Genomic DNA, 24,260 nt, shown 5'->3' with positions numbered 1-24,260 from the left:
GTCCGCGGCTCCCGGCGGCGCCGTTCGGCGGGCGGGCAGCGCCGCCGCGCGGGGCCCCCGCGCCACTGCAGCCCCGGTGCTCAGGATGCTCCAAGAGCCGGGGGGCTGCACCCCCGCGCGCCTCAGCAGCCAGCCGGGACACTGAGAATAACTGATTCTCCAGGCTTGCTTTCATTATTTTTTTTCCTTTTCATCCGGAATACTGCAAACGGATTTTTCATATGGGTGACCCAGCGAATAAGATACTCCTTTATCAATTAAAGTAGGACTTTAAAAGATAATAATAACAAAATCAGTGTATGTTGCATTTGTCATTCATTGACTAATAATTTTAAGTGACTTAATTTTTCAGTAACCAAATCGATTGTCCAAGGTATGTGCTGTGCTCCACTGCTATCTCTTGCCTTTTGTGGATGCACAACACATCAGCCTTGGGGGGCTGTGCATGAGGTGTACCCCTTGTCTATGCCTCCATGGGTGCCACTGAACTATAATGGGTTTACTTTTTTTGTTCTTAATTCTCTTCAGGAAAGCTCCCTCAGTTCCATCACTGTCCCGCTCCTGTGAATGATACAAGAGACTACAAAGGTTGTAAATAAGGGTAAGCATTGGAGACACTCAAGTAAGGAGGGCAGTAGGGAGGCAAGAACATCAGTTACAAGTCAAAGAGAACTGAATATATAGTGACTGGTTTTGCTAGTCTACCTTTAAAAGTGTTTTGTTTTGTTTTTTTTTTCCTCAGCTGATGAAATAATTCAGTAAAGAATACAGAAACCTAAGAGTGATTTTCAGATAAATCATGTTGAAGTGATTCTGTGGTTTGGGGGAGGCAGGAGAAGGTCCCAGATCCCTGATTTTTTGGTATGGATCTCTAGACTATCACTGAAAATTCATTACAGAACAACCAACTGTGTAAAAGCTCTATTTGATGCACAGTAGCTGACACCTGATGACATGAGGTACTGAGTGAACATTTAATGCAGAATTCTTCCTGTATTGACTTACAGCAGGATGTCATAAAAACTGAGAGCCTTGGAGTGAATTTCTGCATCACTGGAGTCAAAAGTAAATTCCCACTCATTTCACTGAGACTATGGTTACCACTACTGATTGCAATAGTTGAAATTCTCGGTGTCGCTTGGTTTACCTGAGGGGGTGCCTGTTGTAACTGTGATAATCACAGCTGTGCTCCATCGGCACAGGGAACTGTGTCACTGGAGCAAGGCTCAGGAAAGCTGATGATAGTTATTCAAGCAGTAGGAAGGCAGCTGTGAAACACAAAAACCATAAATCGTACAATTTGGGAACAAAATGCAAAATACATTCTCTTAAAAATTTGCTTTCTGAGTTCGGCTTCTATATAAACATTCCGCTTGTAAGTGAGAAAGATACAACTTATCTTTAACTGCATTTGCAGCGCAGTAGCCTGTAGGACTGTGCTGCTGTTACATGAATGCACAAAGAGCAGCTAAACCATTGCAGGCGACTGCGGCTGCCTTAATTCCTAACTCCTGCTCCAGGGCATGACATTGGTATGATGTAATGAGGCTCGGGCGAAACCGTAGCAAGAAGCACCAACATCAGCACTGCCTTCTTGGGAAATAGGATTCATTCCGAAAACTGGAACGAGAAGCAAGTTCTGTGTCTCACGGAAAATGGTAAGAGATGGAACTTAAAGGTACATCAGTACCTTTTGCAAAGTGCCTGTATTGGAAACAATATAGGTCCAACCCAGCTTGACTTTTATAAAAGTACATATTTATTCTCTTCTGACCTAGTTTCCTAAGCACACGCAGTTTCTGCAAATCTCTGCAAGAACCGTGGGTAACCTTCCCCACTAATAGGACACCAGTGCTTAAGCTCTGGGGTTTCACAAGTTATTATGAAAGTTGCAGTGAACCTGTGAGGAGGAAGCAAGTTTGTTTAAAAGTCATTTTATCTTCTAAAAGCATTTCAAGGCTTAGTCCTCAGCCACGCTTTCTTCTGCTCTAACAACTTCCAGAAATCCTGCTCAAAAACTGGTTTCACACTGTGCTTGTCTCTACACATCTGTAGCCCAAAGAATTTATAATCCATTTAGGGAGATTAAAAAATAAAGCAAAAAAATTCCAGCAAGCATGTTCCAGAAGTCCGGGTCTCGCACAGCACGCGCGTTTGTGTCCCAGCAGCCCTCTGGGGCGATGTGTACAGACACTGCACCGCGTACGAGCCGCGAGGGGCTGTTTCCCGGCACTTTGTTCCGCCGTGCGGACGTGCCCGTGGGCAGCCCCGCTCCCGCCCCGCCGGCCCGGCTGGACACAGCCCCGGCGGCCGGAAGCGCGGGGCGGCGGCGGGTGCCCAGCGGGGCGGCGGCGGGGGAGCCGAGGAGGCCGGGACCGACGTGGCCGGCCGGGGGAGGCGGAGCCGAGGGGCCGCCGGGCGGGGCAGGCCCGCGCCGAGCCGCGGCTGGATGGCAGCGGCGGCCCGGGGCACGGCGGCGGCGGCGGCGCACGGTAACTGCGGCTGGCAGCCCGGGGGCGCAGCCGGGGGCGGAGGTCGCCGGGTCACGGCCGCTGCGGTGCGAGGGGGGACGGTGGGGGCCGGGTGCGGCAGCGTTGCTCAGCTCAGCCCCGGGCGGCGGTGGGACGGGGTGAGCGGAGGCGGGCAGCGCCGCACGCAGCGGAGCCGAGTCCGGCTCTGGCGGGGCCTGGCCTGGCCCGGCCGAGCGAGCCACAACTTTGGGAAAGACGTGGCGGGGAGCGCCTGGCGGGGCCGCTGCTGCCGGTAGCCGTGTCCCGGCCCGGCGGGACCGTGGGCTGCGCGCCGCCCTCTCCGGGGCCCCGGCTGCCCCTGGGCTCCCGGGGCCGCGTCCTCCCTTGCAGCCCGCTTTTGCCGCAGCTCGCCGGGGAAGCGGCGCCGTGCAGCTGCCGCTGCGGGGGTGTCCGGGGCTGCGAGCTCAGTCCCCGCGGGACGCAGCTGAGAAAGTTTTGGAAGTCCCTCCTCCGGCAGACGATGCCGCGAGAAGGTCTCGGCGCAGGGGCTGCCCCGCGGAACGCGCGGAGCGGGGGGGGCCGGGTCTGCGCGGCCACAGTGGCACAGGGACCCCGGGCGGCAACTAATGTGCTGCTCCAGTGAGGTGCGTGAGCAGCGTTCGTTACTAATTCGCCCCGCGGCGAATATGTCTCGCTTTGCATCGCTCAGCGTTCCTCTAATGGAAAACCCTCGCTGTCTGTCCCATCCGCCGCGATGTGAGACAATGCCACGAGCGGGCCCGCCGCGTCAGTCGCCTGCGGTGAGAGCGGGGCCGGAGCCCGGCCCGGGCTGGGCGAGGGTAGCGGGAGCGGGACCGTCTGCCTGGGCTGTGCTTCGGGCTGCCACGGAGAGTAGGCTGGGAGGAGAGAAATCCCACCTAGCCCAGAGGGAATGAACGCCATTGCCCGGTCCTCAAACTTCCCTTTTTCATCCTAGGGATGAAAGGATGCAGGATGGGGAAGGAGTCGCAGTCTCTCAAGCTCCGTTAGCGTTCAGTCGGTTTCAGTTGCCTTCCTTGCCAATTCGTAGGTTTGTCCCGGCTCTGTAATCTGTTCTGATCTGCGATACCCCATTTTTTGTAACCCTGTGCGTCCCCAGCTTTTAGCTGCGCACGCTGTCATTTGCAGAAATGTGAGTCTGTGCAGAGTGGTTTTTTATGAGAGGGATGAGGCAAAAGGGAAGGGTCCCACCAGAGCAGTCCATTCCCTGGAGATGGGCAGTGATTCAGAGAGAAGGGAGTGCTCACGGAGTACTGGAGACCTTTTGTGCCTCTGCCGAGGTCAGAGTTTCCAGGAGGAATTCAAAACTCTCCACGGGGCTAATGGAGGGAGGTGGCTCATGTAGAATTTTTTGGCTGAAAATTATGCTTCCTCCCTGGAAAAGAACTTTTTTCCATTCCATGCAGTACTCATCTGCAACTGTAAGACCAGGCAACTGGCTTCCAGGCAAAACACTTGTAAAAAAGCCTTTTCTTTTAATTTTTTTCCCTTCAACAACATTTAAAATGTTATTATGTGGCAATGAGCAATTGCATTGAGAGTGTGGTCTGAGAGGGCAGAGTATCTAGGAAAAGAGTTAACAGATAGAAGCATAGTCATCATGTCAGTATTTCATTTTTTCTTTCCAGTAGGTTTTTGCCTTGGCATTTTAATTTTGTCCGTATTTTCTCAGTCACTGCCAGCTACAGAGGTGCTCAGTGAGCACTATGAGGTAGGGGAGGGCCTAGGAGCCTCATGGGTTGCCTGGCTTGATGCGCAGCTTCCTCTGCCCCTGCTCAGGAGTTTGTAAATGGCAAATTCTCATTTATTTGTTCTTTCTGGGCTGGGAAAACCTAATGGTTGTTCTAGTCCTGTGGTCGTTGCAGGAGCTGAGCAGAGCTGACTCCTGAATGCTCAGACACGTGGTGCTCTGGAGAGTGCTGCCAGTGATAATGGTCACTAGTCTGTGAATCAAGCACAGCTGGGAACTGTGATCCCAGACAGAGAATTGTCAAAACTGCTAAGTCAGTGACCCGCTGGCTATTTTTCTCCCAGAGAGTTGCATGCTCTTAAATATGTGAGAAACCCTTCTTGAGAAAACACATCTCTAAACCCGGTTATGCCTCTGCCTTGTGGCCACAGATGTCTCTGAGAACTTGCAGTGCTTTCTCTAGAAATTTCCCAAGACGTTCTCTGACTGGGTTCCTAAAACAGATGCTGTTGTCTAAAATTAAGGGTCGGTAGAGACTTCTTCCACCCTTTGCAACTGTTTTGACAGGGTATTATTTTCCTCTTGAGCAGTTTTTTCCTATGACTGTGTCTTCACTGCTTATTTTCTTCCACTTAAATATTTGTCATAGGAGCAACCAGTTTGAATGTTTGAATTTAGAGACTTTGCTAATGTACTAATGAGATGGAGAAGCAACGGGGCTGTAGAGATAAAAAGTGCTTTTTCTTTTTTTGAGCAAGTGGTTATGATGTGTTTGGAATGAGGTTATGATGTGTTTGGAATGGAATGCTGGGAATACGCTCTAAATAATTAGCTGGACACAAGGAGCAGTTCAGGTGTGTCCTGAACAATACACGGAGTTTCTCGTAGATATTTTATAAACATGAGGAATTTATTGCATGAGATAGGAGGTTGTTCCTGGGGCATGATATAATGATGGTGTGACTGCACAGGAGTAAAGAAATGTGCTGCTTTTCCCTCATGTGAGTAACAGCAGAATAAAAACCTGTGGGCCACAGAAAATTGACCGACATTAATGTGAGTTAGGGGAATCAGTTTTTTACACCTTTATACCCATTTATTTTCCACCACCATCCCCTTATGGAGGAACCTGATGCCTTTTGCAGCTGGAAGAGGGACATGAAGCCAAGTATGCAGACCTTTTTCAGAGTCCTGGATGTGCCCTTTGTCCTGTGTGCTACTGCCTCTCAGTCTCAAAGACCCTTTCAGGTGTCCTTTGGGGCTTATGTGGGTTGTGAGTGTGGAGAATGAAATGCATGAAATCGACCTGTTGAATCAATTGCAGTATTTACTTTTCCAGATTGATTCTCAAAAGCTGTGACGATGTTGCAGAAGAGATTTGTGCTGCTTCCCATCAGTGCTGAGCTATGTGTGTTTGTTGCTTCTTCATAAGCATGTATAGTTGTATAATTCTGATTTATTTTTGGTGTGTTCCTCACAAAGTTCTCAGCCATTTTATAGGTCTAATCCCATCATAAAGGATGAGGATGTCCATCAGGCCCACTTGAGGGTTGGAAGGGTTGTAGGCCTGAAGGACTTCAAAGTAGGGATCTAATCTTTGCAATGAATTGGTATCTGCATTGGCTGTTTTTTTCTCAAAATTCAAAAAAACCCCAAAACAAACCAAAAAAACCCCAACAAAAAACAGTGCTGGAGATTCTGCATCCTAGATAACCTTTTTTAGTGTATCACCACTTTGGCAGTAGGTAAATTTGTTTCTTCATATTCAGGCTAAATCTTGTTTACCATTGGAACTGATGTGGAGGCAGAGTTGAGCACTTTCCCCCTTTCTTGTGACTTTCAATGTATGCAGGCTGTTCTGTTCCTTTGGTGTTATCTTTTTAAATCTAAACGCACCCAGGTCCCTGGTTTTTTTCCAGGTCATGCTCTCTACACTCTTAATTTTTGTTTCTTTCCACTGCAGTTTCTCAGATTTCTGCATGTGTTTTATGAGGAAGAATATGTGGGGCTGGATGTGGCCTGTTGGCTAAAGTCTTACCTGTGTGAGGCCTAAAATGGCACTACTGCTGTGTCCCAGGATGACATTTACCCTTGTGTAGCAACATAAGCCTGCTGGCTTGAATCTAATTTCTCAATCAGTGTATGCTTGTTCTTTGTGGCATGTTGGAATTACTGTTCTGCCATTTCCATTTGGTTCCACACCTGCCTCCCCTGCCCTTAGTGTACTGTTTTGTACTGATCTTTACTGAGATTGGTTTGATAGCAGGCTACAAGTACATGTGGGGTTCTTGCAGCCAGATCAAAACACTACAATAGGATGCCTGAAAATCCTGAGCTGGTTTGAACTTGCTGTGTTGAGGGATTTTATTTTTTTCCATTGTAAGAAAAAATTGATAGCATTAGTGGTCCTTGCACAACTAGCCAAGCCAGTGTCTTCAGTGATTCCTTCTTGCCTCCCTGCTCCTGATGTCCATGGTCACTGTGCTTGGAGATTGGTGTTCTCTTTCGAAGGAGTCATGGGACACTGTCCCTTAATTTCTTTTTGATTGCTTTTGATTGCAGCTTGGCCTTGCTCCTGCAGTGTTTTTATTCAGGGACTGAAACTGGCAAAGGGCCATGAGTTTAAAAAAAGTCGTTTTTCCTGCTTGTTTGTTCTGATGTTGCTCACTGGTGGAGTCTGGTGTGATCATGGAGAGGTGATGCTTCCTGAAGTGGTGGGGGGACAAGGTGGTAACACCACCCTTTTCATCCACAGTGGGCCCTTAGATTGGCTCCAACACTGTGAGTTTTGTCTTGAGAATTTCAGGTCCCTTTCTATCTGGCTGTTACTTAATGCTTTGATATCTTTATCAATTTCTTATCTTATAGGTAACTACAAACTGATCATTTAATTTGATCAAGAGTCCTTCAGAGGATTGAAGTTACTGGTGTGTAACTTCTCCCACCTTTTTTTTTCATTTAATAAAGGTAGGTGAGGCATGATGCTTCTCCAGCCTTCTTGTGGCCTTCCCATACTCCTGTAAATTTTCAAATATGGTCACTAATGCTTCAGAGATTAGACTGGTTTCTTACATGCTTTCGGGTGAATGCTGTTATTACCTCTCACTGAAGAGCTGTTTTGTGTACATTTGTTAGGTCTATCTTTTCCTAACCCACCCTTTTCTCCCATTTCCAAATTCATTTTGCTTGTCACGTTTCACTTTTTCTTCTGGAGATTGAAGGAGCATTTGTACTTTAGCCTTTACATAGTTTGCTTTCCTTCCCTATTTGTCAATGAGTGTAATTATCTTTGTTTTTCACTTCTAACATGCCCTCTTCTCCAGTTTTCTTGTGACTGCAGAGCTCTTATTAACAGCTGTGCTGATTTTGACTAAGAGACTTAAAGGATAAAAACAGGACAAGTAGATATGGTATTTTTCAAGTACACTCCAGTCTCCAACTCCTCTCATATCAGGGAATTTCCTGAGCCTAATGTGAGCTGTTTAACCATTAACCATCAATAGATTTGTCTTTCTATTACTTGTCCTGACTTTTGATGTAAAATTTTTCATCGTTTTTGGAGAAGTGCTACCACACAAGTTACTTGCTGATGAAGTGTCACATTTGTTTGTTTTGAAGCTGACCCTGACTGGCTCCATGTGGATGGGTGTCAGCACTTATGTCTGACAAGATGATGAATAATCTACCCTGTTCCCCGTCTTTTCACCACTCATGAGTTTACAGACCTCTGTTATGTTGCCTGTCTTGCATCCTTATTTCTTATATGGGTGCTGTTCCATGACAAAGAGGAGACTTACCTGGGTAGCATCTCTGATCAGTACCTTTTTCTGAAGCCTTGGAACACTGAAGGGCAAGAACAAGGGTACCTGGAGTCCTTGTCCAGCCCATCTGAAGGGAAATAGTGAAAGCAGGATGCCTTCCCAAGATGTCTTGTGCAGTTTCATACACCCACTGATAAACAGCCTCTCTGTCCTTTACTGCTGTGTTGAAATCAGGAGGAGTTTCAGGTGTTCCACATGGGTATTCATACCTGTGCTAAGACACTGAAGGGAGGGGTTGGTGTGGCCAAGGCTTTTTCTCTGGGATGGTGGGACAGAGAGTTGAGCATGTTTTCAGGACTGCTTTCCCCTTCCCTTTTCAGAGATTGGCCAGCCTGGCTGAGACCACTTAGCAATGACAAAACAAAAACTTCTGCTTGATGGGACGCTCTCCTTGTTTCTGATCGCGGCCTGTGAAGCTCAGCAGCTCCCGAGGAGTCATGTTGCTGCTAGTTCTGGCTCTCTGTGTGACAAGGAGGCAGAGTCCTGGGGACACCTTTTCAGCAGCGAGCGGCTGGATGCTTGGATCTGTTCCCTCATCGGTTCCTTCATGGTGGGGCTGAGTGGGGTCTTCCCCTTGCTGGTGATCCCCCTTGAGACAGGAGCGGAGCTGCGGTCAGAAGGTAAACCTGCCAACTGCATTGGCCTTTCTGAAGCCACATGTCCTGGGACGTGACAGAGCAGCACAGTGGTGAACAGGACCTTGTCACAGAAATGTTATTCTCTAAAATAGACAGTCTGTTTTTGGTGCTTTAGTCCATACCTGTGAATTTGAAAGGGAGTCATTTGACAAATATAAGCCCTGGATGGAGCTTGTACAAATTGTTTTTCACCCTGCTTGGTTGAGGACCCTCCCACACACTTCTGTCCCAGCCAAGTGGTGCAAGGGCTTTTTCTTGCACTCCAGTTAGTCTGTGCTCTCTCCTTTGAAAGCTGCTTTGCAGATGCTTCCAATTTGGGTTTCTTTGTGCAAAATCTCAGCTGGAGTTGTTTTGGCTCCTGGCTGAGTAGTGATCGGTTTTTTGCTTCTTTTTTCTTCCTTTTTTTTTTTTTTTTTTTTTTTTTAAATTTAGCTGGGTCACACCGTTTGAAGCAGTTGTTGAGTTTTGCAATTGGTGGACTACTGGGAAATGTGTTTCTGCACTTACTTCCTGAAGCCTGGGCCTACACATGCAGTGCAACAACAGGTATGAGAGTCTTATGTCCCTGGAAGCAGCTTGTCCTATGCCTTCTGCTACATGTTTTGAGTCTGTTCCATCTTGAAGGCCCAAAACCAGCCAGTCTGGGTCAGCCCAAAAACTGGTCTAGGCTGGTATCCTTTTTCATGCAGTATATAAAAGCAAATGCCTAGGGAAGGATGTGAGGAAAAATACAACACACATAATACTTCATCTTTGTACTCAGCAGTCCTCCAAAGACTTTGAAATTAGAGGCTTCCTCAGTTGACTGTGGTTTCTTCATGTTTAGTAACTTGGAATGGTTTTCTTGTCTATTGACTTCTATCTTGCCTTGGACTCCTGTAAATCTCTGTTGATTTTCCTTTGTGCTTTCTTTAAGGAAAGGGATTGCTTCTTTAACCTTATGGCAGGTTATGAATGTGTATGTGGTCTGGTACATGACCATGTTCACCATTTTAGTTGGGAATCAGGTGCACCTTTTTAACAAATCTGTCCCTATAACGGTGTTACTCATAGAGCCTCTTTCTAGGTACTAACTGGGGCCCGTCTGTTGGATGCTTTGATCTATGGGAGCTCATGTGTTGTAATCTTTGCTCCATGAGAAATCATGGAACATTGTCTATAGAGCCATAATTAAGATTGGAGGGTCGCGCAGAGAAAGAAAAAGGAAATTCAGGTGGCAGAAACTTGTGTTTGCCAGCAAACTAAACCCTGAGCTGGTATAGACTTTGTAGTATCAGTGTAGCTCCTTCATCCCTCAGATAGCCAAGTTTGCCGAAACCTGTGATGTTTGTATCTCTGCTTCAGCAAACTGATGTCATAGAAGGCAAGTGCTGCTGCATCCCACCTGTTGGGAAACCAAGAAGTCATTTCCCTGCTGAAAATGTGAGAGAGGGAAGATGATGCCCTGGGTTTCCCAGACTTTCTTGCACCTGTGTCCTGGGGTTTCAAATCTCTGGGCCTTTAGTCTTCTTCCTCACAGCTCTAGCACTGTCAGCAGAACCTGCTGTCCTTTTTTTCACCGCTTTCTACAGTGGTTCCCAAATTACTCTGTCTTCCTGCTTAAGCTTGTTTGCTTCTCTCAGACTGTCCTGAAGCATAAAGGTTTCCTTGACCCATTTAAGTCCTGTTACAGAGTCGTTCTGTTCTTCCATTGCAATGCAATTTCCATTTCTTCAGTGAGGCTGAATGGGTTATCATTATCATCTCACAAGCTTGCCTGTAATTGAAAAGGAAGTTTATAGCTTTGGGCTTAATAACTTGCTGAGGTGTGGCAGAAAGGGGAAGGTGAGTCTGTAACTCCACTAATGGCGGATTTCATGTCAGGGCTTGCTGCTCAGTAGGTATACCTGCTGTATTTTTGTTGATGTAATATTCACTTGCCTCTGGAGTTCAGGAAAATTCCCGGTGTTGTCACCGGGAAATATTCTGGGTGGAGGTAGTGCAGAAAAAGGGATGGTAGCTCTCACTCTGAGTATCTTAAGATGATGATATCTGTTAGATCAAGAATGAGCGAGTTAAACTAATCTGTTTCGAGATGTCTTTACTTCTCTTACCTCGCATGGAGTTTTTCTATTGTCATTTATTTTTTTGTCTTGGAAATGCATGAAAAACTATGTACTTCATAGAGGCATGAAGATTTCTCTTTTGTTCTTCAGGAGAAGGGCAGAGCTTTCAGCAGCAGAAGCTTTTGGGTCTCTGGGTGATCATTGGTTTCCTGACCTTCCTGGTGTTAGAGAAGATCTTCCTAGAGAAAGAGGAGGAGTACCCTGGTATGGTAAGTTAGCAGCCTGAGGGGAGGGAGTGCTCTTACATTTGAAGCTCTGTACTAAACACCTCATCTGCCCTGACAGCATCAGGAAATGATCCGTAGCTGTGAGTACTTTGTCGTTGCCCATTGCCACTTTTTTGCCTCTGGTCTGTCGATTTCATCTTCAGGCTTTTGTTCTGTGGTTTTGACTGAGATTTCTCACTTCTGGTTTGGTTTTGTTCTTTATGTCATAAGTGTAAAAGAGAGCTCCTCTTTTGTGGGGACTGGGAGCTGCAGCACTCTGCAAATGAGACTTTTGCTCAAGTAAGCTCTGAGGGGTGGCAGCTTGCCAATGCATGTTCCACTGACCCATCATGACTCATTCTCTTCCTGGGTTCTCAGTCATGACAAAGGCCAGCCTTCTTGAAGATGTTTCTTCTTGGTTATGTCATGGACCAGATGTTTGTTTGGGTAACTTTGTGTGGTAGAAGGGGTTTATGACTGGCCAGGTGATACTAAGTTCAAAGGAGTCACCCAGCTGCAAAGGTGAGATGTAGATGAGGTACCAGAAGGCAATTCCAAGATAGCGAAGAGCACCTAGTCTTCAGACATCTGCACAACTCCTAGTTGCAGCTCCTTTAGACTGTTCAGTCCTTGCTGTGCCATGACTTTTGAGAGGTGAAACTGCAGGTCAGGTGCTACATAAGAGCAATTAGGTGTTAACTTTGACTCAATGTGAGACTTTAATGCCTGAAGGGAACTTCATCTCATTTAGAGAGAGGCTGAAATCCTAGATAAATGTCTTGTTGTTTGGAAGATGATGATCCTGGCTGTAGAATAATTCTGTAGACTTAGTTATTCTGATGCACTGGGGAGAGCAGGACACTTTTCCCTCCCATCTCCTGCCCAGATGGAGTTGTATTTCTCTGGGCAGCAGCTGCTAACAGGTGGGGCAGGCTCAGTTCCTTATCTTTCTAGTGAAACCTGACCCATGCCAAGGGACTGTGACTCCAATTCCTCCTCTTTCTGTTTCTTTTGAGGACTGGGAGGTCTTAGCTCTTGGTGCCTTTCAGGGCAGATCTCAGAATGCTCTCTGAAGCTGTCTCATTTCTGGCAGTTGTTATTAAACTGGGGTGTCAAAGCTGCTGAGTCACATTGTAAGGACAAAAGGATTAAGGGTGAAGGTTGGATTTCTGATCCTGATTCATGCACATTCATCACTGAAAAACATTCAGTGACAAGTTTGTTTCCCCTGACTTAGGACTGTGATTCCAAAGCACCATCTGGAAAGATTCCCAATGGAAGTGGGTGCCCCCTGCCAAAGGTGGCAGGCCAGTCCCAAAGAACACGAGCTCATTGTAATGGCTCCTCTCTCCAGTCTGGTCCAAAAACCAACAGAATCAAGGTAAGACACGCACAAACTCCCCTTCACTTTTTAGTCAGGAATTGTCTGTGGAAAGAACTGTGCCTGAGTGGGGAACTCAGCGTTCAAGTGGTGTTTAATTTTGTTCTGTCAAAGTGTCTGTCCTGGTCACAGCAGGGAGAAAATAGACTTGGAGAAAATCTACACTGCAGCGTATGCAGAAGAGGCAAAGCCAGTATTATAAAGGCATAAGTCTGATGATGTGTGTTTTGGCTGAATTCTGATACCAAAAATACAGACTTTCATGTTTTGTTACTCTGTATTTTATAGTCAGTATGTCTTCATTTGCCTAATTTTTTGCACCATGATTTCTCTGTTCCCTACTGCCTGCATTGTACTGATTGTGAGCTGCACTTTTCCTTTTAAGGCACCTTTTGGAAGTGTTTTGACACCTTTAGGAAGTGTGTTGAAGCTACTCGGTGTAGAACTTAAAAGTTCAGTTTCTCAGATTATCAGTTTATCTGCTGCCAAAAAGGACTTCTTGTCCACTTCTGTCTCCAAACCTGTATTTCCCATTGCTTCCTTTGCACTGGATCTCATCTGACCTCACAATGAGCCTATTCAGGGAGCTAAACAGGCAAAGAATTTGCTTGTCTACACCCACACACCCACCTCCCACCCCCCGGTCTGTTTCTCTCCTAACTTAACTTCTTGAATCAGCTTGGCATGTAGACAGGCAGCCTGTAGTGCTGGGATAAGGGAAATCAGCAAGCTTATAGGACTGGAGGTGGAAGAGGAGTCCTGTACCATTGGGAAGTGGATAACCCTTATACTGGCCTTGCTTTCAGTTCAATGTTACTATCTTTGTATTGTGGAAAAACCCTTTTCTGAGTGAACATTACAAGTGGGAGAGTAACAACTGCTTTGGTGAAGGAGGACCTACAATTTGAGTTTGAAAGCCCATAAAAATGTGCAAGATTGTATGAGAGTAGCTATAAACAGAAAGTGTGCTTGCATGAACTAGCCCAAAGCTGGATATGTGGTCAGGCAGAAGCTCTTCAGTCTTTCTATTTTAAATCTGTTTTGCTGTAACTTTATAGCTCTTCCTACAGAACATCAACGTTATGCTGAGGTCACTGAGTATTTTTGACATCTGTCACATTCATGTAATCTGTACATAACACTGCACAAACTGCAAGGTGCCATGTGGATGTTTCTAGAGGTGGTAGTAGTGAAGATACCAGTATTACTGGGTTATGAAACGTTGTGCCCTAATTTTGGAAGGGTTTATATAAGGAACTATAGACTGCTGATTTCAAGTAGAAATGAAACACTGATAGGGGATACAATTACTCAGGGCATAGTGCTAATATTAAAAAAAGGTAATTAATGCTAATTGATATGATTTTATGTAAGATAAATTCTTACCAATGAGACATTTTTCCTGCCTTTTATTCAGGCATAAAATTGTTTAATAAAGGTCATGACAGATGTATATAAAACATAACTTTCTCCCTCATTCTAATCAACTTTGCTAATATTAGCTGTATTAAAAATCTGTTATTCTATGTTATCAGAAGGGACTGGTTTAATGCAGCCCCCCTCAAATCTGTTCACTGGTGGGATATGATTTTTCTAAGTCATTATTTATAAAAACAGTGTATCTTCACATTTGCAGGTACTGCATTACATAAATGGCACATTGTGACTGCATGAAGTCAGTGATAGCAGCTAAACTGAGTAACTTCATCAAAAGTGCTAAATTTTTAACAGGTTTTGATACATGCAATTACAAGGAATAGATTAAGAAGGACTGCAGATCGTATTTACAAGATAGGGATAGTTTCTAGATAGTCAATGCCTTGGAAAATCATATGAGGATTACTGTAGGAAATTGTCTGAACACATTCTTCCCTTATGATGCTACAGCCAGAAGAGGATGGGTGAGTAGGAAATAATATGTAAGAGGAGAGGTGAGAGTTCCTCTTTCTGTATAGCAGTAGTGAAACAGCTATCTGACTTTTTCCAGTAGTGCTATTCCAAATATCCAAAATACTACTGATAATTTGTGAAGGAGTCAGGAAAGAGATTAAATAATATTTTAAGTTTGCAGAACATGATAAGTGGTTTTCTTTAGTTTAGCTCTGTAGTCATGACAGGTCAGGGGTGACTTAGAGTATGCAAATACCCATGTAAGAGGAATGACTAAATTTGAATAGTTACAGCTACAGCAAACAGTAGCAGACTAGAACTTAGAGACAACTCTCTGAGGGGAACTTGCCAATGGACCAACTTACCTTAGAGATAGCAGATTTTTTGTCACTTGTCAGCTTTAAGCTGTGGTTTAAGCTGCTCTCTACAGAGTACATTGTAACTTAAGAAACAATGAACTTTGTGCACAAGTTAAATTAAATTCTTTCAGTTGTGTTATGTGGAAGGTTTAGACAACCATGGAGCGCCCTTCTAGCTTTAAAATCCTAACACATCTGTTCAGACGATGTATGTCAATATGCATGAATTAGAAACCAAAGACTTAATGGGCGTAGTTTTAACTTTCTACCTTCTGATCATATAATTTGAATATTTTAATAGTCTTCCTGGTAGGGTGGAAATTATCAAACCTACCAAGATACTCCTGCGTTGTTAGCCTGTTTCCTTAGGCAACAACTTAAGCAGTCATTCCATCTGTCTGTCCATCTGTTCTGCCCTTCATTTTCAATAACTTTTGAACCCATAATTAATTTTCCTTGAGTTCAAGAGAGGTTAGGAGTCTTGAGGGTGATCAAATTTCTGCAAGTTCCATAAACATCAGCATGACAGTAGAGGAGGAATGCAAAGTAATGCCCTGTTGAAAGCCGCAGTCAGAGCTCGGGCACTGCGTGCTGCCCGGCAGCTCCGCCTGGCTGGGGACGTGGCTGCCACGCCACGCTGCTGGGCAGGGAGCAGAGTAGGTACTCGTGAAGAAAAGAGTGAAATCCATAGCCTGACAGATTTTTTTGGTTCTACTATTCACTCAGAAACCCCTATTTTTTCAGCAGACAAAAAGGGGAAGATACTATTTAAATGAACACAGTCACCCTTCAGGGCTTAATGATTAGTAAGTTGTGATCAGTTGACCATTGTCCACATATATGTTAGAACTTCTGCTTTTTGGCTGCTGCTAGAATTTGTCCTAGCTTGAAAACGGCAGGTGGGAGGTTTCCTTTGCATGCAAACATAGATCAATTCTGTCCCTCCTTGCAGCCTTTATTCCCTCAAGTAAAAACATTGTGTACAGTACTTTTGCCTTGCTTATTCTTTCTTTTTCCCTGTGGCACATGGAGTCCTTGTTGATTTGTGGAAGTATGTTTTATTACACAGTGACATTAATTCTGAATCATGAACATAAACACTTCATCTGGCTGTGCTCTTTATGAGCAATGAGAACATCCTATTAGGGATTTGCAGAATGTAAATGTCAGAGGCTCATAACTGTCAAATCAACCCAATTTATTTCTGAGCACTCCAAAGCTTTGCTTCTCTCAGTGACAGCTTTTGCCCAAGCCACTGACAACAAAAAGTCATAATGTTTTAATCATGAAGTCTATTTTTTCCCTATACGGTGGTATGGGAAGGCATTTTTGTGTAAAACTTCTGTGAATAATTATTATTATCCTGTGGGGAAAATGCCATCATGTAAAAAAAAACATGAAAAGGAGAATTTTAGACAGTCATATTTGACTGTCTAGGAATGAGAGTATCAAGAATGAGAAGTAAAACTGCTCCATTCTTGGGTCTGCCTGCATGCTTCTATTTGTGTTTCCTGTCTTAAAAAAACATGCAGGGATCTTCTTTTGCATTCATTGTAGAGATGTTACTTAGATTATTACTTAAAAGTGGGCTAGGCTTTGCTTAATCCTTAATTTTCATATTTAGTCATCAATGCACTTTAAAAAATTTAGAGGCTACAAAGGTGCTCCAAGATAGTGCAGTAATAGTGCCCTGCAGAATGGTGGTGCTTTGGATAGAGAGATTTGACAGAAGGCTCCTGAGCTGTGGCATACAAATGACAGACAGGAAAGGTGCCCCAAGCAGAGTTGACAGAAACAGGGAAGAGCACAAGACCAAAAAGAGCTAATGAAGTCCATCAGCACTTGTGTTTGTCCAGCAGAACTCTGGCATCTGATGCTATGGTGAAGTAAGAGGTTAATGCTTCACAGTTTCTAGGCAGTCTCTCCACTCATTGGATACTGCCCTGTATCTGGAGTTCTTGCAGTCCGGAGACAGCCTGATATATGGGCTAACACCCATTTGATAATAATTTAAACTGAAGTGCCATATAGTGAACTGCAGTATCTCAGGACCCACATGCAGTAGTTTTTGTTAAATATGATGGGAAAACCCCCAAAAACCTATGAGCTAAAGAGCTGGGGTGGTAGCCTTGTAAATCACTTCAGGTCAAATACACAGATTTTGTCAGGAGGTGACCCTAGTTAGAATGATAGGGAAGTCTAATATGGAGATGGTCTTGTGAGGAAGGCAGCTGCTTTATGCTTGTAATTTTAAGAAATGTGTTTATATGCAAATGCTGGTACATGCTATCCAGCCTTGTAGTAGGTGGCTTTTTGGTGACTGTCATCACTATCTTCTCTTTTGATTCTTTGTTAAGGGAAAGCAAACCCACAAGCACGAACTTTTTTGGTACAATGCTTGAAGATTTATTTAGTTATAGAAAGCCATTCCATCAGCATTTGTTCTGTTGCATTGTTCTTGCCAGCTTTTGAAGAGGAGATATTTTAACAGTTGGATATTAAAGTACATGACTTGAAAACAAGATCAAGTCATATTTGAAGCCAGTCACCTGTGTAAATTAGTCAGTGTTAGCTAAAATTGGTTTGACTTAGAATTAAGTATATTCTTGCATTTTGGCTTTCTTCTTTTTCCTTTCTCTTTTTCTGTTTCTAAAGCTCTTCATCATTTGCATATGGTAATTATTCTAATCTCAGACAATACTTGCCTACCCTAAAACTTAGTTTTACTCTAAAACCAAAAATTACATTTAATGTGTACTCAAGCACTGACATAGTTTAAGATTTTCAACAGAAGCATCGTGGTCTGACCTTTCCCATCTGATCATGACTGCATAACCCATGTCTAAGCCATGTGCTCTCTTTTATCTTCTTACATGTCTTCCTTTATCAGGGGCCCTTCTTTCTCTTTGCAGATTAGTGGATACCTCAATCTGCTGGCCAACACCATTGATAACTTCACACACGGCCTGGCAGTAGCAGCCAGCTTCCTGGTTAGCAGAAAGGTAAGGTTTCTGTCCCCAGCTGTGTACTGAAATGGAGAGGCCTTATCTCAAGTGTGAGACAACACGCAAAACAGCCAAAAAATGTGAGGAGTTCCTTCCTATTTTCTGGAATTGTCTAAGAAAATGCAGGCTACAGTAAAACCCAACCCTATCCTGATCCTCTGATGCAGAGCTTCTTCAAATTTGGGACATGTTAGTCATTTGTTCTGGCATTAGGGGATAGATTAGTTCACCTATCCTCATCTACTCAAAAGGCAGTCCAGGAATAACATGGTAAGAGTGGTCACCTCAGAAACAGGGACGTGAACAAGGCAGAGACATTTAACGCATTTTTGCCTTGGTCTTCAGCACTGATGATGGGCTATGGGCTCATTGCCCAAGCTGGAGCACCATGACTGTGAGAATGATAAACTCCCAGTCAACCCTGCAGTCATGTGGGATCTGGTGCTCCAGCTGGATCCCTGTAAGTGGATGGGACCTGATGGGACTAATCCAAGAGTACGGGGATTGTTTCCTAATCGCTTTCTCTGTGCTGCAGGTTGGGTTCCTAACCACAATGGCCATTCTCCTGCATGAAATCCCACACGAGGTGAGAGGGCTTTGTATCCTGCCATTGTGAGGGGGATTACAATGTGCTTCGTCTACTAAGAGGAGGTCTGGGTCTGGTTAACCTTTTCTTGTCTTCTTGAAAGCTGCTTCCTCTGGGGAGACTAAGAAAACCAAGAACACTCTTGAAGCACTGGCCTTGTTTCAAATGGCCTTTGTGACTTACAACTTAGTATTCATGTTTATTTACTGTCAGCTCTTGGTTTTCTTAGGTTGGAGACTTTGCAATCCTACTTCGGGCTGGCTTTGACCGCTGGAGTGCAGCCAAGATGCAGCTTTCCACAGCTCTGGGGGGAATTCTAGGAGCCTGCTTTGCAATATGTGCTCAGTCACCAAAAGGAGCAGGTGAGGTTCCCTGGGACCTCTGTGGGAATTGGGGGCAGGCAATGCTTGTCATCCTTGTGTATCTTCTTTCCCTTTTGTGTTGTCTCCCATGGCTCTGTCTCAGTAATAACCAAAGCTTTCCGTGTTTGTGCAGGAGAAACAGTAGCCTGGATCCTCCCTTTCACTTCTGGAGGATTCCTGTACATTGCCTTGGTAAATGTTGTGCCTGATCTCCTGGAGGAAAAGAATCCTTGGTAAGTGCTCCCTCCTGTTCTGCTGCAGCAATTCTTGCTGCCAGGGGGCAGGGATATAACCCTTTCCTGTGCCTATTCTGGAAGTGCATGACTGCCAGCTTTCCAAATCCTATGGACAAAGGTGGAATCAAAATAGACTGCAGTGCTATCTATTGCATTTATGGGACTGCAAAGGCCCTCTGAAACATGAGAGCCTTCACCTGGGTGAGTCCCAGAGATTGTGCTGGCACAGTATGTATTAGGGTCAGATAGAGCAAGTTCCTCGGAAACATGTCCAGTGAGGACACCACTGCCCAATCTGTGTTTTCAGCTTCCAGCACGTACTGGTGTAGGGACTGTCTGAACCAGGGTCCCACAGAGGTGTGTGTGTCTGGTAACCCCATGTGAATCTATCCTTCCATGCTTCTCTCATTCCTTTCTGACCCTATCCATTAGTTCGGGCTTCTTCAGTCTCCTTTTCACAGCAGTTGGCAGAGTTTGACTGTACTGTGTTAAGTGATGCTTCTTATTATTTGGTTTTTACACTCTTGCTTATTGATTTTTTTATTAGATATCACTGTGTTGCTGTGTGAGTAGAAAAAGAATAGTTTTCTTCTCTTTATCACTCAGCATTTCATGGTCTGCCATTGTATTCCACCTCAGAAATCTCTCTTCTGCACTGGTACATATATTCCAGTATATTTGGGTTTCCCTCCTGTATTATTTTAGTTTCTTGCAGTCTAATTAAGGCTGTAGCAGGTGCAAATCCAGCTGTTCCACAGTAAAGGCCCTCTCAGATCTGCTGGCAGATCTGCCCCTGAATGTTCCCTCCTATTTTAGTTGTAATAAGACAAGTAACTTCAGTACTTCAAGTAAGATGCCTTGGTTCACCTAGTTAATTTTGACTGAAACAGTGCTCAAAAAAACAGCTCCACAGTTCTATCTGAGGAGGTAGGAACATTTTGTGGAGAAATGTTAATTTGGGTTGGTAACCTCTTGTGCTGGCAGAGGTTGTTTGGCAGAATATGCAGAGGTGGGAGGCACGCAGTCACTTCAATCCAGCATAAACCTGAGACACTGCTAAAAGAATGGCCGATTTTATTGTTTAGGGGTTTTTTTCTGTTACTGTAGTTGTTAGCTGGGTGAAGTCCCTAGAGTGTCTATGCACATGCTGCCTAAGTGCTGGTCTTGTGAGTGAAAGGACATGAATATGTATCTGAATAGCTGCATGACTGAATCAGCTTGAATTGATTTTGAAACCTGGAGTTGGGCCTTGCAGCTGAGTGGAACAAGTACATGCCAGTTTATAGCTAGCTTCTTTATTTGGAGTGCTGGGAAGATCTTCTCATCCGTGTTAGTGACTTCATACAGCTGTCGTGTTCTCCATGTGGTGGATTTAGAAGGGGAAAGAACAAATCATTGGAGAGCTCTGCACAGCTGCCTATGGGGATTGGTCTATGGCTCCTCCTAATTCTCCTGTTTCTTTCCCAGGAATTCCCTGCAGCAAATTCTGCTCCTGTGTACAGGCATTACAGTCATGGTGCTACTCGCGCTCACAACTGAGTGACCTCTGCGCAGACCTTATGATGTCTCCCAGAGCCACCACAGTGACTCTGAGCTTTACAAAGCAATAAGGAACACTAATGTTACTTCCTACGTGTGTGTGTGTGTGCAGATCTGGCTGCTAGAATGAGAAGCCGGTGAGAGAGAGGTCTGGCTGTGCAAGACTTCATTCCCTGGCTCTCCTATCCCTGTTCTGCTAAAATCCACACATGAGGGCTTCTGTTCTTTTTTTGGTTGGTTGCTTTTTATGGAGCAAAAGATACACTGGGCAGAAATGAACTGAACAACTGCTCCACTATGGATGAATGATGTTTCATTCAGTTCATTCCGATGGAACTGCACCTCCCAAGCTCTTGCATGAAAACAACAGAGGCGATTCCTGAAGCTGATGAAGAGAAAGGATTTTTCCTACCACTTTAAGGGCTGGAGGCAGAACAGGCATGACAAAGCAACAATAAACAGCTTTAGGCAGGACCCCCTATCCATGAGAAGTTGATGGTGCTATGAGATAGAGGGGAAGACACCGTTTCCAACTTGATCCCCAGTGTTTCACTGACACCACTTGTTCCTAAAGGTAGTACTGGCCTCAGCAGTCCAGCTCTTTTGATCTGTGTTTGTTTACGTTGAAATTGAGCCAAAAGCTTGAGGCACTTTAGGGTAAGTCACTACAATTAAATGACTCATCTTGGAGATTACTTGCCTCAGCCCTAACCACTCCAGTAGCCAGCACACCCCAACTGTTTATCTGATAAATGATAAATAAATGTTTCTTCAATTGCCATACTACCAGCTCGCTCACATCTGGAGGGAAAGCCATGTAGCTGTTGTGACTGAGCTCCTTCTCCTCATAACCATTAGCTGAACAAGCCTCTGAGCCTGCTCTTGAGACCTGATTCAGGCACCATCTGTCCCACACCATGTTTCAGAGCTTTCTTGAGGTGTAGCATGTTAGCCCTGCCCAGCATGCTGCAGCACCCCTAGACTGTCACGGCAGAGGTGCTTGAACACTACAGCCTGGTCAGCAACTGATAACTGATGCTGTAGATGGTAGTCTGTTTCTGGGGTTCTTACCTCATGGTGGATGGAGTTCATCTGCTGAGGATGAATGGATAAGAAATAATACTGACAGCCCTTAAATGGGAAGGCTGAAACTGCTGGTGAAAATATTAAGTAAGGTGAGAAAGGGATATGAAAGGTGACAATTAGTATGCTCTAAGAGGAGTCTTCTGTTATGTGATGCTTGGGATAAAATTTTTGGCAATTTGAGCCAAATAAAAAAAAATTCTGGTGCTTTCCTCCATCCCAGCTCACAGGGCTGACCAGGCCATAATTCCACAGGGATGTTTTATTGCCACAGATGTGCACAATTACTAGATCATCCCTTCTCTAGAGCTTATCCTTGCTTTGCTTAAATTAGTTTAAAAACAGTTCTCATTGAACTAGCGGAGTCACTGAACTCAAAACAGATGCCACAGTGTGATTTGCACCAACTTAGCTCAGTCTTTTAACAGCTTTCGTAAAGCAGTACAGCTCTCCAGTCTGCACAGGGCCTTACCACGAGGGCTCGTGCCTTGAGAGGGCAATTTGGGTCAGAGCAGCAAGGCAGGTATGCTGCCCACAGCAGAGGCATTACTTCCCTAAGAGATTCCTGAACTGTTGACACAGTTCTTTTTTATGACAGCTCCTGTCCTGCTTTTCAGTGAATGCTGGAGAGCTCATGCTTGCAGTTCTGTCTGCCCAGGAACTGCTGTCTGAAATTTTTTCAGCTTTCCTTTCCCTGGACTGACATTAGTAACTAGTTCCACTGCAACAAGGAGGGAGGCTTAGTGCAATTGTTTTATTCCTCTTTACAAAGTTGTCTTCCTGTGCCAACTATTCTCTCCATAATTCAATTGTCTTGAGGTCTGAAGGTAGCATCCACTTCCTGCTTTCCTGGAAGGATGATTAATCCAGTTAGCCTGCAGAGACTGAGGGAGTATGCCAACCCTCTGGTTGTAGCTTTGGGGGTTCCCCCTGCCCAGGGACTGCAGCTAAGCAGACCCTGTAATAGGGCTCTGGAGGAAGCAGGCTTGCACGGAAAGCTATGCCTGCTGTTTCTCAGATTTGTTTCCCAAAATAAGCCTGGCATTTAAGTTGAGGCATTGCCAGGTGAGTGCCCATGAGTTGGCGTTGTTGCAGCAGCACTGAGCCTTGCCAAGACTGAAAACCACAGTCAGGATTTTATACTCAGCGTTCAGGAATGTGAAGTGGATGACACTGAAGAAAGAATTTCTGAGCTGTTTTTCTTGGCTGCTATCACAGGCATGGATAGTCTGTGGTTCTTGGGAAGATACCCTGGTAGGAGGTAGCATGGGGCTTGTGGGAGGGAGGGGTTTGATAGATTTCTACTGCATCAGCCCTGGGGCTGAGGATTGAGAGCCTTGGGAGGAAATGGAGCATTGCTCCACCACATTTGTCACTTTTGGAAATGCAGAGAGAATTGTATTTTCTAGCTCTATTTTTTCAGCTGCTCTTATGCATTTTCCCCCTTCATCTGTATTGGTCTGCTCTGCATGGAGACAATAGAGATGAAATAAATGGTTTTCCATGTTGGTTTGTGTTGTTGGGTTTTTGGTTTTTTTTTTTTTTTTGGTTGGTTTGGGCTTTTTTTGAAGTTCCTACTTTACTTTGATTTAAAAATTCAATTCAAATTTCATTTGAATTACAGAGACATACCTCTGGGTTAGTCTAGAGCAGTCTGGAATCTGAGCTGCTGCCAGACTTTCCTCAGCCTTTCACAATTGAAAGAAAAAGTTCTAATCCAGTTTCTTCTTTTTGCTGCCATGGAATGTTGTCCAGGAGCAGTGTGGTACAATCATAATTCTTGACTGCTGCTCTGGGTTCCCTGAAAAGCATCACCAAGTAAGTTTCTCCTCTTTCAGGGGAAAGCTTGCATTCTGACTTCACTATTCAGAGGGTTCTGCAACCATTCTTGGCTGTAATCGGTTATTTTTTTTTATCAAAAAACCTCAAGGCCTGTCTGGTTTCAGTTAACACTAAGCTGGATACCTGCCAGGTAGGACAAAGGTGCAGTCATCAAAGGCTGTGTGCAGCAATTGCCCAGAAAGGACTAAAAGGAAATTCTCTAGCCTTCAAAAACATGGGTTCAGAGCATTTTGGAGGTGCTTCATTTGGAAGATTTTCAGCTATAAATGGTGCATGGCTCTCTCTTACCCAAAATCTTCCGTAAAAAGAAGGAAAATGGTAACCCAAGAGCTGGAAGAAGATGAAGGCAGGTAGGTGATCAAGGGCAAGTCTGTGGATTTTGCCAGAAATCTGCATTTTGGAATCTGTCCCCGGATTTACCGTGCTGCACTCTTGGGCTGTACTATGAGCTCCCTCCCTCATAGTTTTTTCCTTCTCAAAAGTAATCAAAATTAACTTGAATTCACCAGCTACCTGTTTCACAGGCTCCATGAAGAATGGCTCTGACACAATTGCAGTACCACAGAAAGGAGAACAATTAGAAGGAGTTTCATACATGGGAACTTTCTAAGATGATGGTGTTGCTGAAGCGCCTGTCTTCTGAAACGATAGCCTGAGGAGCTCATGTGGAGAGTAGGGTGACATAATAGGATTGCAGACTTAGGAAATGCGACTATTTGGATCTTTCTGGGAATGAGCTATTACAACTGAAGGGTTTTTCCATGTTAGCTAGAGCAGTAATTGTATTTGAAAATTATTTTTCATTCTTGCTGGAATGAAAAATAAGTGGAAGACTTAATTTAGCTGGTCTGTGTAAGAAAATTCTTTTGACAGCAGCCCTTTCAATTTGTCTGCCTTGAAGGCACTAATGTGCAGCTGCATGGATGGTAATCCCATCTGTCCAGTGCAAACTGCAGAAGAGGATCATGCAGAAATGTGGTTAAAACAAGCTTTAGCTGTGGCTGCTG

General features: G+C 44.7%; 1 protein-coding gene across 4 annotated transcripts; it reads left to right on the top strand.

The window, feature by feature from the left end:
* Positions 1 to 1,537: 1,537 nt before the first annotated feature.
* SLC39A13 (solute carrier family 39 member 13) lies at positions 1,538 to 22,919 on the top strand. 4 transcript variants are annotated; one of them, XM_069017239.1, is made up of 11 exons: positions 2,403 to 2,492; positions 7,069 to 7,167; positions 8,342 to 8,641; positions 9,092 to 9,205; positions 10,855 to 10,973; positions 12,208 to 12,351; positions 17,513 to 17,602; positions 18,141 to 18,191; positions 18,421 to 18,553; positions 18,687 to 18,786; positions 20,257 to 22,919. In XM_069017239.1, exons 3-11 carry the CDS (start codon positions 8,374 to 8,376, stop codon positions 20,330 to 20,332), a joined length of 1,095 nt encoding a protein of 364 aa, XP_068873340.1. In that variant the 5' UTR covers positions 2,403 to 2,492; positions 7,069 to 7,167; positions 8,342 to 8,373; the 3' UTR covers positions 20,333 to 22,919. The 4 variants fall into 4 exon arrangements, with proteins under 4 accessions (XP_068873344.1, XP_068873340.1, XP_068873343.1 ...); XM_069017243.1 differs by lacking the exons at positions 2,403 to 2,492; positions 7,069 to 7,167 and adding an exon at positions 1,538 to 1,658; XM_069017242.1 differs by lacking the exon at positions 7,069 to 7,167 and having other exon boundaries at positions 2,405 to 2,492.
* The last annotated feature ends 1,341 nt before the right edge of the window (positions 22,920 to 24,260 follow it).

This window comes from Aphelocoma coerulescens, chromosome 5, assembly GCF_041296385.1.
Source record: "Aphelocoma coerulescens isolate FSJ_1873_10779 chromosome 5, UR_Acoe_1.0, whole genome shotgun sequence".
In the NCBI taxonomy this organism is placed as follows: domain Eukaryota; kingdom Metazoa; phylum Chordata; class Aves; order Passeriformes; family Corvidae; genus Aphelocoma; species Aphelocoma coerulescens.
This window is presented reverse-complemented; position numbering and strand designations above follow the sequence as displayed.

Coding starts and splice junctions, on each gene's coding strand:
- SLC39A13 (XM_069017243.1), top strand. CDS start 8,374: ATGACAAAACAAAAACTTCTGCTTGATGGGACGCTCTCCTTGTTTCTG. Junction 10,974..12,207: donor AGGAGGAGTACCCTGGTATG/GTAAGTTAGCAG, acceptor CCCCTGACTTAG/GACTGTGATTCCAAAGCACC. Junction 18,192..18,420: donor TGCATGAAATCCCACACGAG/GTGAGAGGGCTT, acceptor TGGTTTTCTTAG/GTTGGAGACTTTGCAATCCT.